The 12,489-nt window shown below is 47.7% G+C and overlaps 1 protein-coding gene across 6 annotated transcripts in view; it reads right to left on the bottom strand.

The window, feature by feature from the left end:
• Positions 1-12,489, bottom strand: part of NRAP (nebulin related anchoring protein) — a 66,363-nt gene that overhangs the window by 27,884 nt on the left and 25,990 nt on the right. For all 6 annotated transcript variants that reach the window (XM_037063887.1, XM_037063889.1, XM_037063888.1 and 3 more), the window contains 10 exons: positions 12,181-12,285; positions 10,902-11,009; positions 10,559-10,660; positions 8,568-8,765; positions 7,914-8,018; positions 5,449-5,547; positions 4,183-4,287; positions 2,957-3,064; positions 1,651-1,962; positions 408-512 (listed from right to left, as the gene is read on the bottom strand). In XM_037063887.1, coding sequence (XP_036919782.1) covers positions 408-512; positions 1,651-1,962; positions 2,957-3,064; positions 4,183-4,287; positions 5,449-5,547; positions 7,914-8,018; positions 8,568-8,765; positions 10,559-10,660; positions 10,902-11,009; positions 12,181-12,285 — 1,347 coding nt within the window. The remainder of the gene's footprint in view (positions 1-407; positions 513-1,650; positions 1,963-2,956; positions 3,065-4,182; positions 4,288-5,448; positions 5,548-7,913; positions 8,019-8,567; positions 8,766-10,558; positions 10,661-10,901; positions 11,010-12,180; positions 12,286-12,489) is intronic.

Below are 12,489 nucleotides of genomic sequence, written 5' to 3'. Positions count from 1 at the left end.
ATATTCAAAAAGTGTTTACATTGTGTCTGAAAGAAAGGGAGAAAATGTGCAAAAAATCACAAAGGGGCATTCTGGGAGCAATAAATGTGTCTTTTCATCATTTCTCCCGTGCTGCTTCATTAAAAAGGTAAGTTAGTGGGTAGCAATTGAGCTCGTGTTTGATTGTCATTATTATTCATAATATCATTTGTCACTCACTTTGTTTTTGCTGGGGCTCCACAGGCCCCCACTGGGGTGTGTTTGGTATGTGGTTTCTCTCTAATTACCAGCCCCAGTCTGGGGGTTGAGGTCTTTCATGTAGCTTTGCCTTTTTCTTTGCCTTTTGAGTGGAAATTATTTTAATTTTATACAGAAATGCCACACGCCTAATGCAGCCAGGCCTGCCGCACGCTGTCAGGAAATCTCACCTCGCTAATGAGTTCTCCTGCCTTCTTCGCCTGCTCCACATTTAATGACCCGGTGGCGACCCAGCCCGCGCCTTTCATCCACTTCACATCTGCCCTGTATTGGTTCTGACAAAGGAGAAAGGGGGAAAAAAAGAAAAAAGGAAAAGGAAAGGCAGGCCATTGTTGGTGTGCAGACATTTAAAGGGCTATTAGCAGCTCCTGATGCAGCGTTGGTGGCAGCTGAGTCAAATGAGATGCCACTTTTGTCTTATCCTTTCCTGCACCCTCCCAGGTAAGGCTCCAAACGGTAAATTAATTTCCCCTTTAATTGGAGCCTGTCCATTGGATGGCGACCTCAGGCCCCACCCAGCGCTACTGGGGGCGAAGAGGGAGGGCTGAATCGACCTTGTCCCTCATTAGGGACTCGTGTCTACCTCGGAAAAAGGAGCATCCCCGGGGTCTGCGTCCCCCGGTTCCTTGTTTAAAATGACATGCAGGGGAGAAGAAAATGAGAATTCACCACAGAGGCCAGGTGGGGAGGTATTTGAGGGAATTTCAGAAGACATCCGAAGCTTCCCACGCAGCCAATGCCTGCCTCGCACCTCACTTTGGGGCTGCGGGAAGGGGGGCGTGGGTTTCTCATTTCTTTACTTGCCATTGATGGAGCGGTTTTGCTGGAAAGCCATTAAATGGACCCATCTCTGCAACAAGCATATCCCCTATGCATCCTGAAACAGCTCTGCCTGCCAGGGTGACTACATGGTACCCTGGGTATCCAGCTGGCAGCCACTGCCCTACCTTTTCGGTCCACCCACTTTCTTGTACCAGAGTCAACCGAAGACGAAAGAAGAGAGAACCAGGCAGATGATATAAGGAAAAGCGGGGAGGGCTACTGATTCGTGAACTGATCGTTCTAAAAATAGGGACTACGAAGGCTGGCATGAGCGTCAGAGATGGACTCCTACAGGAAGCCGTGGTGAAGAAGGTCACGAATTCATTTTCCCCTGATAGTAAAATGAAATACGGCAAACGTATGCAGAACCAAACTCCAAGAAGAGAAAAGTAGCTTTATAATTACCCATTTAGTCATATAGAATTTATAAGAGGCATAATCTGAATAAGAGGTAAACCAGGAGGAAGCTAAAATGGTCCCACCTCGGGACCCAGGAACAGGTATTCCGTAAGTATAAACTATCGTGTTGAAGGATCTGGGAAGCCCTTGCACCAACACTAGCGTGCACACACACACAGACACGGAGCTTACATCACTCTGTAAACTGTAAGCTTTCTTGGCCCATTCCACTTTCATGTCCGTGGGCAAAGCTGTAAAGCTATGGGACGCCGTCTTGTAGCCTATGTCGGTGGCCAAATGCTGAGCCTTGCGGGCGTGCACAAGGTGGACCATGTCCAGGGATACGTGGCACTGGGACCTGGAGTCCTCGAATCCCTTTTTGTACTCTAGTTCACTCTGCAGCTTGGACATTTGCAGCGAGTGGCTCATCTGCGAGTCGCTCTGGGCATCCTTTGCCCCAATGAGCTTCCCTCTGGACTTCTCATAATCCTCCTTGTACTTCACCTAGATGAGAGGAAGAGAGCCGGGTTAGACCAGAATCTCCTAAAAAAATTGTGATGCTTCAAGCCACGGCATGAAAGTTAAAACAAAGCCACACAAAAGGATCCTAACAGTATCGGTGCCCTAAACACCTTGCCTCCTTTGAACAACTTTTCACCAGTTAAATTAAATATTACTGCTCATTATTCCCTTATCACCTCAGCTGCCAGGAAGCTCAGAGCCACAGAGTACTCAGCTATAGAACAGTCTTCTCCCAATTTCCTGGTGAAATTCCACCTTTTGTCTATACATTTGCCATTGCTCTTCTTGGATTTCCTTTAAAGTGACCTGTTGCTTCCCTGAAAGTCACTTTAAAATCCTTTTTGGTATTAGGGAGGACATTATAAATAAAAAGTAGTCACAAAATTTAAAAAAGACACATAACATCGAAATACAATAGCTGTGTGAGAAGGGAAATCAAGTTAAAAAACAGCTGGGACACCTGAACATTTAGGAGCATGGGGAGCCAAAGGGAGCAGGTACTAGGCCAAGAGCAATGAGGATCGGGAGAAAGAATCAACATCGAAATGCCTTAAAAAGTGTAACGGGATACCATGTGTCATTTTTAACCTTGTCCTCGTTGTGGCCATCAGGACGCTTGGGTTGTACTCTCACCTCTGCCAACCACAATGGCAGCATCTCTATCTGTCATTATGGAACACTCACTCTGAGCCAGGCATGGGATAACCCGTGCCACCCAGAGTGCCTCTGCAGAGTGGAGCTGGTTTATAAAATGTTACCCGCTGATAAGACGAGGAGCTTGTGTCGGAGCACAAATCAACTGCATCACTGAGCCACTGTGTAGCAGAGCTGATGCCTCTCTCTCTCTCTCTCATATACAATGTAAGTGCATAACACATATATTACATAATATATACACAATATATCATATAATGATGTACACCCAACGTAAATGGCAGGATCCGTGGAGTCACACCCATGCTGCACGCCAACTCACCTCGCTGGCCAGGTCCCTCTTGGCTTTGGCTGTCAGGAAGGCCAAGGAGTCAAGACGCAGCTCAAACCCTTTTGCCTTCTGGTTTTCCCAGCTGCTCTTATACAGTTTCTGAGGATTTGGGAGAAAAGAGGTCACCCTCACGTGAGAGGGCTCCCCGACTCTCTGTGACAACCTCTCTAGGAGACAGGCACCCATGACATCTTTCCCAGAAACCCCAAGACCACAGAAAGTCTGCGGCCTGAGTACAGCCAGGCCTCTTCATTCCTGCCTGAAGGCCTCTTGATACCCATGGCTTCAAATGAGAGAAGCAGAGACTAGACTCCAGAAGCCTCGGAAAATACTGGGAGTCTTCCTGGGAGTCTCAGACGTGCCCAAGGAGGACTACCACGGCACAACACGCAGAAACACGTCTGAACAGTGCTCTCCAGCTCTGTCCACACCCCCCTGCCCAGCGAGGCTGCTGCCCCAGCTGCCCTCTCTTCTCCTTCTGCCCCACCCAGCCTCTAGTCCCTCTGGGTCTTTTCCTTACTTCTCCCGTTTCCTATTCTGTTCTGCCGCCACTTCCAGATTTCAAGTTCTTTCTTCTGGAAGTTTCCTCCGCCTTTCTGTGTGTCAATCAATTCAGCCTCTGTTGCTCCCTCTAATTCTTTCCTCTACCCATTAATCGGTTCAAGACCCCAAAGACCCGGGAGCTGAGTGGAAGAGCTAAGGCTCTTCTGTGTCTCCCTCCTCAGGAGACACAGACGGGAAAGTTGGGACTATGCATATTCGGTGTCTAAGAGGGAAGCCACCCTGTGCACAGTCCTCGGGCGGCTTTCTGCCTCTCAGCTTTGGAAGCCTCATGACAACCCAGTGAGGAAGGGACAAGCATTATCTTCGCTTTGCCAACTGGACAACGGAGAGCAAAGAATTTGCCCCAAGCCGCACATCTAGTAAGTGGCAGAGCCAGGAATCGAACCAGGCAGTTTGGAGCAAATACCTGAGCTCTCACTCCCTCTCCTATGACACTACCCTTAGGCTGTTTCCACTCCGACCCCAGGATAACCCCTGCCTCCTACCAAGGGCTCCAGGCTGTCCTCCCCATAAAACACTGGCCAGAAACAAACTCTGCCAGCTGAGCTGTTTACAGCCACCAGATGTTTGTAATCTGAGATGACGCGCCAACATGGCCGGTTGGGTTTGTGGTCCAGGAGACTACCCAACAAAGCGGGGCCCACGCACTGTACCTCGCTGAGATTGGCAGCATTGGCTCGGGCCTGTAAGAAGAGAGGTTCGTCCTTGCTGATGCTGTATTGGTGGAGGGACTGCTCATTTCCCGCCTTGTAGGTCACCTGTTGAGAGAGAGAACTGGGTCAGGAGCAGGTGGCAGGTGGATAGATGGTGTGGCATCACTCATGGATCTTCATGTCTGCTTGGCTCTTCTGGGCCTTGTCTGCGAAGTTCATTACAAAAGCGCCCAGACCAGGCAGTGGCCGGCAGGATACAGGAAATGAGATTTAAGGCAGGAGAGATGATAGGAGAAGGAGAAGCAGCAGGAAGGAGTTGAGAGAAGAATGTGGCCGGGGAACCAACCCAAAACCCCTCTAAGGTTTTTTGTTCTCACGCCTGCCCCCTGAGAAGAAATTCTCAGCTGTTCTCACCTACGCTGTCCACAGCCTCAAAAAATAACCCACCAGAGAGCAAAATGAGCATACACTCCCCAAGTAGGAAAACTAGGGAGCACACTCTGCCTCCCGCATCCCCATAATCAGTCCTAATGGATTCATAGGTTCTGACTCCTGGAAAGTGAGCAGAGACCAAAAAGGCACATGAGTGACTATCTCCACTCTTGTTCTTTCTCTCACACCTCACACCTCACACACCTTCCCTCTCACACCTCAACTTGAGACTCCAAACTTCTGCTGACTCCTTATGCTAATTGCACCCTTTCTGGCAGGGGTACCTAGACCTTTAGCAGGAAAAGCTAAGAAGGCCCTGGCCAGACTGTAACAACCATGCTACCCGCTCAGTGCAAGTGCATAGCAAGCATCGGACACTGGTGTGTAAATAACATATGTGGAGCTGCTCTGCTCTGCCCCCCACACTTGAGCTCAAGTGGGCACGAGATACACACAACCCATAAGCAAATGTCATCGTTCCCCAAGATAACTCTCTACTGGCTTCAGAATTAAGGACTCTCTGATGAGAGATAGAAGGAGGGAGAAAGAAGAAGAAAGAAGGAACTAGGCAGTGATGAAAGCTGGAAGGAATCAAATCAGCTGGCATCTATCCCCAACAACCAGGGAGAAGTGGTGTGTGAGGCAGGGAGGCCTGGTGTCCAATTCCACAGACAGCCTAGGTAGGAGCCTGCAGAAAGCCGGGCCCAGCCTATTTAAAGGAACAGCTCTTTGTTGGTCCCCGGATCGTGCCTGGGCAGCACCTGCAGTTGTCCTCAGAGGTTCCCAGGCCCATGACACAGCAGCTTGGTGGAGAAAGGGCAGCCCAGGACTCACCCCGCTCTGCAGCTCCTGGCTCTTCTTGGCATGCGCCATCTGGGAGCTGTCGGCCACACTGGTGAACTTCAGCTCATCCACCCTCTGCCTGTAGTTCTTCTGTTTCCAAAGAAAAGAGGACACCACAGCAGTCGGATCACACACACGCACACATACACGCGTGAACTTTCTGTGGCCCAAGCATTTCCTTGGGGGAAATAGTCCTACAGCTTAAACAGGACTGTGCGGACCTGACACTGCCTAGTCCACTGAGATAGTTTTAGTTCCTACTATTGAAAGGGGACTTGACTTTAAAGCCTGTATTTCACTGGGTGCCCTGAAATGTGCCCATTTTATACAACTATATCGGGCCCAGGAGAGTGAGGTATAGGAAACTTGACCTTCACAGTCATGGAGATCAGGGTCCGAATCTCACCTCCACTGCCCTCCAGCTTCATGACTTTGGGTGCATCACTTAATCCTCTGAGCCACCTGTGCTTTGATGGAACAATGCAGAACCAAGAGAAGCTGCCCCACTTTGGGAGAAACGCGGAGGCTTCAATGCCATGTTTTCCATAAGTACCGTCCATGAGCCAAATAAGTGTTCACAACATTAGCCACCACCATCACTCATGGCACCACCATGATTGTCAAGGAAACACCTGCTCTAAGGAGGGGAAGCAGCAGGAGCCACAGGGAGGTGGATTCAATCTCGCCACTTCTTAGTGTTCTGGGTCACTGAGGTCTTGTCCTCATAGTATCCCTACCTCACAGCCACAGAGTAATTGGAAAAATTTCAAGTGTGCTCCTTCTGACCCACACACCCCACAACAGGCACTTCTTGTCCTTCCCGGAGGTTAGTTCCTCTGGCTTTCCCACTGGAGTTGCCAAAGTGGACGGGAAGGGTGGCTGCTGAGGATGGGTTGTTGAAGCAAAAGCTTCAGGCAGTGGGGAGATCAGAGATGAGCAAAACTCCAGGGCTGTCAGCAAAAGGGTTACAGGTATCAGCTGAACCTCAAAGAGTAACCAGAATATTAAAAACTCCAAATCACCTCCCCTTGGGAAAATAAAATTCCAGAGCAACTATTTCAAAGACGCTTGCAATTTCCTTTCTACTCCCAGTGTGATGAGTGGCAAACTTTCCCACATAATTGAAGGAAGTCGTGCTGCCTTTCCATGGTCGTAATTCCCACTCACCCCAGATTCTACCACGTTGGCCAAAGTACTTATTGAGGAGCCAAGAATCCACATTGTACAGGGCACAGCAGGACCATTAAAAAGGTGAAGGAGATGTTATCTGCGTGTCCCTCAAGGAGCCTAACAATTAGTAGGCACAGGAAGTGAGATAGAAATGAACATTCCTCAGGCTGAATTCATTCCTAAGGTTGATTGGGGCCCCTTACCACATCCCTGTCCAAGACAAATGGGGCTTTGGTTAACCCCTTGTATTTTAGCTGATCTAAAAGAAGCTAAGTAATAGGACTCCTAAGGGGTTATTCTCTTCTCTCCTCTCTACCTTCCAGCCATAAATGTATCTGTCGGAGACAAGGATGATAACTATAGTAGGAAAATAAGGACACATTACAAAACGTGCTTTGGGGGCACAATATTGCTTATTGGTCAAGAGCCAGGGCATTGGATCAAACACTTGACACAGACGCCAGCTCTGCTACTTCCTGGAAGTGGGACTTTAAGTCTCACTTCCCTCATATGCAAAATGGGATATTAATAAAATAATGATAGTGCCACTCACCTAGGGCTGTTGTGAGCAATAAACAAGCAATATCTATGTAACACACTCAAAGTGGTCAATAAACGACAGCAAAGACAACGTACTTATCAGTCCACACAGGCAGCTGTGACTCTCACTATTATTACCATTTGCAAGAGAGATACTGGCTCAGCCTTCCTGGCCCCAACACAAGAATCCTCTTCAAAGAGCCCAAACAAAGATCCTGAAATAGTCCCGTTTCCAAATTAAATGCCCTTTAAAATTCCTCCTCCGCCTGCTGCCAAACCCATCTTTATAGGGCACAAAGAGAAGCAGGCTTGGAGCCACGGGGACTTTGGAGGGTAGCCTGTTCAACCGTCTCATTTTTATGTGAAAGAAGACCGGAAGGGTTGAATGACTTGCTCAAAGTCTACGGGTGAATGTAAGGCAAGGGCATGGTGAGAACGCTGACCTCCAAATAACATGCTTTAACTCAGAAGTAATCACATACTCCTACACCACAAACTCATGCTTCCTCGTGCTGACTGTATTACAACCCTTCTGGACTATTCTTTCGATGCATCTGCTGCTTTAAATAAGTTGGTAGGCTACCTTTTCCCAGGAAGTGTAAGGGTGTAGAAGATTAGTTCAGGCGTGCTACAGGTACAAAATGAAGGACTCCTGTGAGTCACACCCCAAATAAACCTGGGGGTTGGGGAGGGAGACTCAGAGAAAAAGATCACTACTAGAAGCCAGGGGCCTCCGCTCAGGTTACCTCGCTGACCAGCTGTCCAGCCTTCTTGGCCTGTTCCAAATTGAGACTGCCCTCGGTCAGCCACCCCACGCCTTTCATCCATGCCAGGTCAGCTTTGTACTGTAGCTGCAAGAGAAAAGCCAAACTCTGAGAGATGCACGGATGCAGACTGGGCGAAGTTGAGGGGAGAGTTAGTCCTTGCTCCTGCACTCATCTTGCTGGAAGAACTGCTCCTTACTCTTTTGTAATCAGGCAGAACTCTGACTCGGTAGGGAAGCCATGAAGCCCACTTTGTAACCAGAAGAGAATGCTCTACTTTAGCAATGAAACATACCCCAATCAAAAAGTGCACTTTTCAGACTTTTTGATCAAGGACCTTATCTTCCAACCTCTAAGCTGCTAAATTTCCAAGATTTACTTACCATTCTCAACATTTGACTCCTCTTTGCTCATCTTGACCTTCACCATGGCTCTGAGCCCCTGTTCTCCATCCTCTAGTCCCCATTGTCTCTGCTGAATCTATCTCTACCTCCTTATCCATCCTCCCTGGGCCTGGAACATCCCCAGCAATTCTTCCTAGTCCTCTTAGTTATGGAACGGACTCGTGCACAGGCTCAAATCACTGATCCCACCACAAGAGATGCACAGGAGAACTGTCAATGAGTGAGGGCTCACCTCACTCTGGAGTCCATAGGCTTTCTTGGCCCACTGAGTTTTCATATCTTCAGGCAGCACGGTGTATTCGTGAAGTTTTTTCCTGTAGTCCAGATCACTGGCCAAAGCTTGAGCCTTCTTAGCATGCCTGATGTTTACCATATCCATGGGCAGGTGAAAGTGGGTTTTAGCTTCTTCAAAGCCTTTCTTGTATTCAACCTTGAATGTACCAAAACAAGGCCCATTACTTGAAGCCTGTGTCTGCAGGAGTAACGTGAAAACGCAGGAAAGAAGCCTACATTTTCAGGAGCAATTGGCACTCTGGGCAGTGGCACCCGAGTGTGAGAAAAGTGGGACCCAGACTCTGGCTCTGGAAGGTGGCAGTGCCAGGGAGCGGAGGTCCCACGCTACTTTGTCTCTGGAAGGAATGCCTCCTTCTAATGTGGAATCATTTTACCCAGCTACTTCAGGAGGCAAACACTCTACCCATGGTTTCTGTAGAGGTATTAAAAGGTAGAATAAAACACTTAGGCTCCAGAGCCAGCACTATGTAGCCTGAGTTCAAACCTCCTCTGTCCTCTGCCAGCTGCATGATCTCTGGGAAGTTTCCTGACCTCTCTAAGGGCTCATTTTACTCAGGGGACTCTTGTGATCAGTGAACAAAATAGTAGGTGATACTTGCTGGTGCAGGGACTGGCATATAGAAAACACTTGATAAACGTTAGCCATGTGGACAGCAATGACAGTGGTAATGATGGTATTGGTGATGACGGCAATGACAATGGTGGTCATAATGATAATGGTGATGATAATGATGTGATGGTGATGATGGCAGTGATGGTGGTCATGATGATAATGGTGATGATGAGGTCGGTGAATGGAATGATGGTGCTGGTGATGACCGTGGTGATGATGCTGTTGATGATGGTGTTGCCAGCGTGGTGGTGAGGAACGGCAGTGTACTCCAGTAACAGTAGTATGGTGCCAGTAAGTAAGACTTCTGGGTTCTAGTTCTCCACCCCTCCACCACTACCGCTGATGACTATGTGACCTCAGGCAAGCCACATCTTTTTGGCCCTAGGTGCCCCAGCTGCAAATCTGAAATACAATTTTGTTCTCTAGCTAAACTGAAGCCAAATTTTCAATGTCTCTGTATGCTCCACAACTACGCACTTCAAAGGACTTGTTCTACAGGCACATCCAAAATGGTGACTCCGACGCCAACCCTCTTATTCTATTCAAGTCATGGCTGCTGAATGACTCTCCAGGTAATTATATCTACCTGCGCCACAGGGCAGCATAAGCTGACCTCACAGCTTGGAGCAGGCAATTGTAAAGTAGAACCTTGATACTTGTGTGTCCTTTTTTAACTGTTCAGAATTGGCAGGGAAGATCTGATTAGAAACCATGCCTGTCCTTTCTAGCAGAACTCACCTTCTCCGCAGGATTTTGGTAAGTGGCATTTTCCACAGTTAATCTCTGGCCATTAACTACAGTTGTTTACGAAGAGCATCATTTTGATGGGTTGGAGCCTGGATGCCCCAGTTCTTTGCTAAATATTTTGACTATCATGTGCATTTGTGACCACAGGATTCATCCGGGATATCGCCACAATAAACAGGGTGCTTACTGTCTAGCTCTCCCAGTGGAACTATGCTCCATTAGGGAGGCACCTGTTAGTTCTTATAGCTCCAGTGTCTCTCACGCAGGATCTTGCCCATAATAGTTGTTTGGTAAACATCCGTAGAATGAATAAATGTGGCCGGACACCTTTGTACCCTCACCAGAGGACGCTGGTCACCCTTAGAGGGACACACTACTCCAGTATTTTAAAAGCACAGTATGCTTTGGCAAAATAAAAAAAAAAATGGAACGAACTTCTCATGCAAGGCAGGAAAGAAATCGTAGGTGGGAGTCAATAAAAAGGTAACAGTCCCAGGTGAAGGAGGCCCAGGAAAAACTTTAAAGTAACACCACTATAAGCAAAGGGTGGGGGGTAGAAAGGAATTTACCTCGCTGCTCATCTTGGCAACCTGCAGTGAGTGAAGAAGCCTGGAGTCTGTCGTTCCCATGACTTTGCCTTTGCTTTTTTCATATTCCTCTCTGTATTTAATCTTGGGAGAAAGAAGAAAGTCTACTATGAGGGAGAAAGAAACTTCTCCATCTCAGGGGTTCCAGTTTTAACAAGTGCAAGGGGAATAAGTCTACAAAAACACCTCCCCGTCTTAAGCTCCCAGAAGATGAAAGGATTGTGATGTTTACCACGTTAACAGTCACTATTTTTTTCTGCGGGACCACTGACATTTTATGGGAGCCGTTTCTTATGCATTTCCGAGTTGATGAGAGAAAACCTACATTGCTAGCAAGCTCTCCAGAGGCTTTGGCGGCCAGCAGAGACATGGCATCCAACTTCATTTCAAATCCTTTTCCCTTGGACTTCTCCCAGCCTTCTTTGTACTTAATCTGATAAACATAGACACAGGTGAGTTCAGAGTGGCTACCCATAGTCCTGTCAAAAATTGAAGTAAAAAATAAAAACCAGCGAAGTTGGTGTCTTCATCTGTGTACAGACCAGAATCACGGTGTGATTATCCAAACGATCACAGCAATTATAAGACGGTTGATTGAGTCCTGAGCTACTGAGCTGTGCTGCGCAATGGCGGTGGACAGGATAAAGAGAAGACCCTCGCATCCACCCTAGGTCTGTTGTTTCCTGATCATGTGACCTTGGGTCAATGACTTCACCTCTTTCTGCCTTAACTTATCATGTGCAACAGGAATAGCCTATCATCTGTCTCAGAGTTGATGGGAGAAGAAACTGGAGGTAGTAGATGATGACAGATCTTAAGTTGGTAAAGCACAACAGAGATGCAAGGTATTGGCAGTGACATGGCCATGGCGACAGCACCTACTGTTTCCTGGTCCTTTCCCGAGTGTCCTTTCCTACGTTTCCTTGCACTCGTCAACTCTGAGTCTTCGCATGAGGCCTGTGACACTCAGAGACATTAAGGCCTCACCTTAATGGGTTATGGGTTAAAAATGGCAGTGCCAATATCTGACCTAGGTCCATCTGACACCAAAGTGCAGGCCAATATGTCCCTACAATAAACACCTCCTGGGGGTTGTGACCATTGAATAACTCCATACATAAATTGCTTACTCCAGTGCCCAGCAAAAAACAAGCATTCAACAAACATTAGTTCCTTTTTTTATCTTCTTTTGCACCACAAATCCCATCTAGAAATCTAGAATAAGAAGCCTAATCCTAGCCTATTGGCTCATTTGTGACTCCAGGAATAATGTGGCGATTAACGCTGATTTTAAAACTTAACCTTTCTCCACTCAGCAAAGCTCCAGCTAGAAGTCACCAGGATGATGATGGTGGTGTGTGTGTGGGTGTGCTCATGCACATACTGCGCACGTGCTCACAGGATGAGAATAAAATCTCTATGGCTCGTTTATCCCCAGGAAGCCACCACGTGCCATGAGGCAGAAACATTTGAGGTTGTGACATGGTGGGCACCTTGAATGAACCCTTCTCATGAGCGGAAGAGTCCCGGCTTGTCGGGCCCGGCACCACCACGCCCACCTGGGTGTAGGGCCTCCACCAGGCTCACCCCTGCAGCCTGCTTACCTCACTAAAGAGCTCAGCATTGGTTTTGGCCTTCGTCAGCTGAGGTGCATCCTGGGGCAATGTGTAATTCAACTTATTTTTCTCATAGTCAGCACGGTAATTCACCTATTGGATGTAAAATAAACCCACAAGGTATATGCAAGATTTTTATAAGGACAGAAGAAAAATTTTGAAGAGAACATCCCTTTTTACTTTTCCCTTAGACTTATAGCAGAAAAGGGGTTTCTGGAAGAGGCAGTATGCAAGGACAGCCATAATTTTATGAATGTTTTAAAGGATCAGACTGAAGATGCCAAATGAAAAAGTAAA

Source organism: Sturnira hondurensis, unplaced genomic scaffold (assembly GCF_014824575.4).
Source record: "Sturnira hondurensis isolate 20B ecotype Veracruz unplaced genomic scaffold, ASM1482457v3 Scaffold0014854, whole genome shotgun sequence".
NCBI lineage: Eukaryota > Metazoa > Chordata > Mammalia > Chiroptera > Phyllostomidae > Sturnira > Sturnira hondurensis.
Note: the sequence above shows the minus strand (reverse complement) of the source record. Positions and strands in the feature narration are given on the sequence as shown.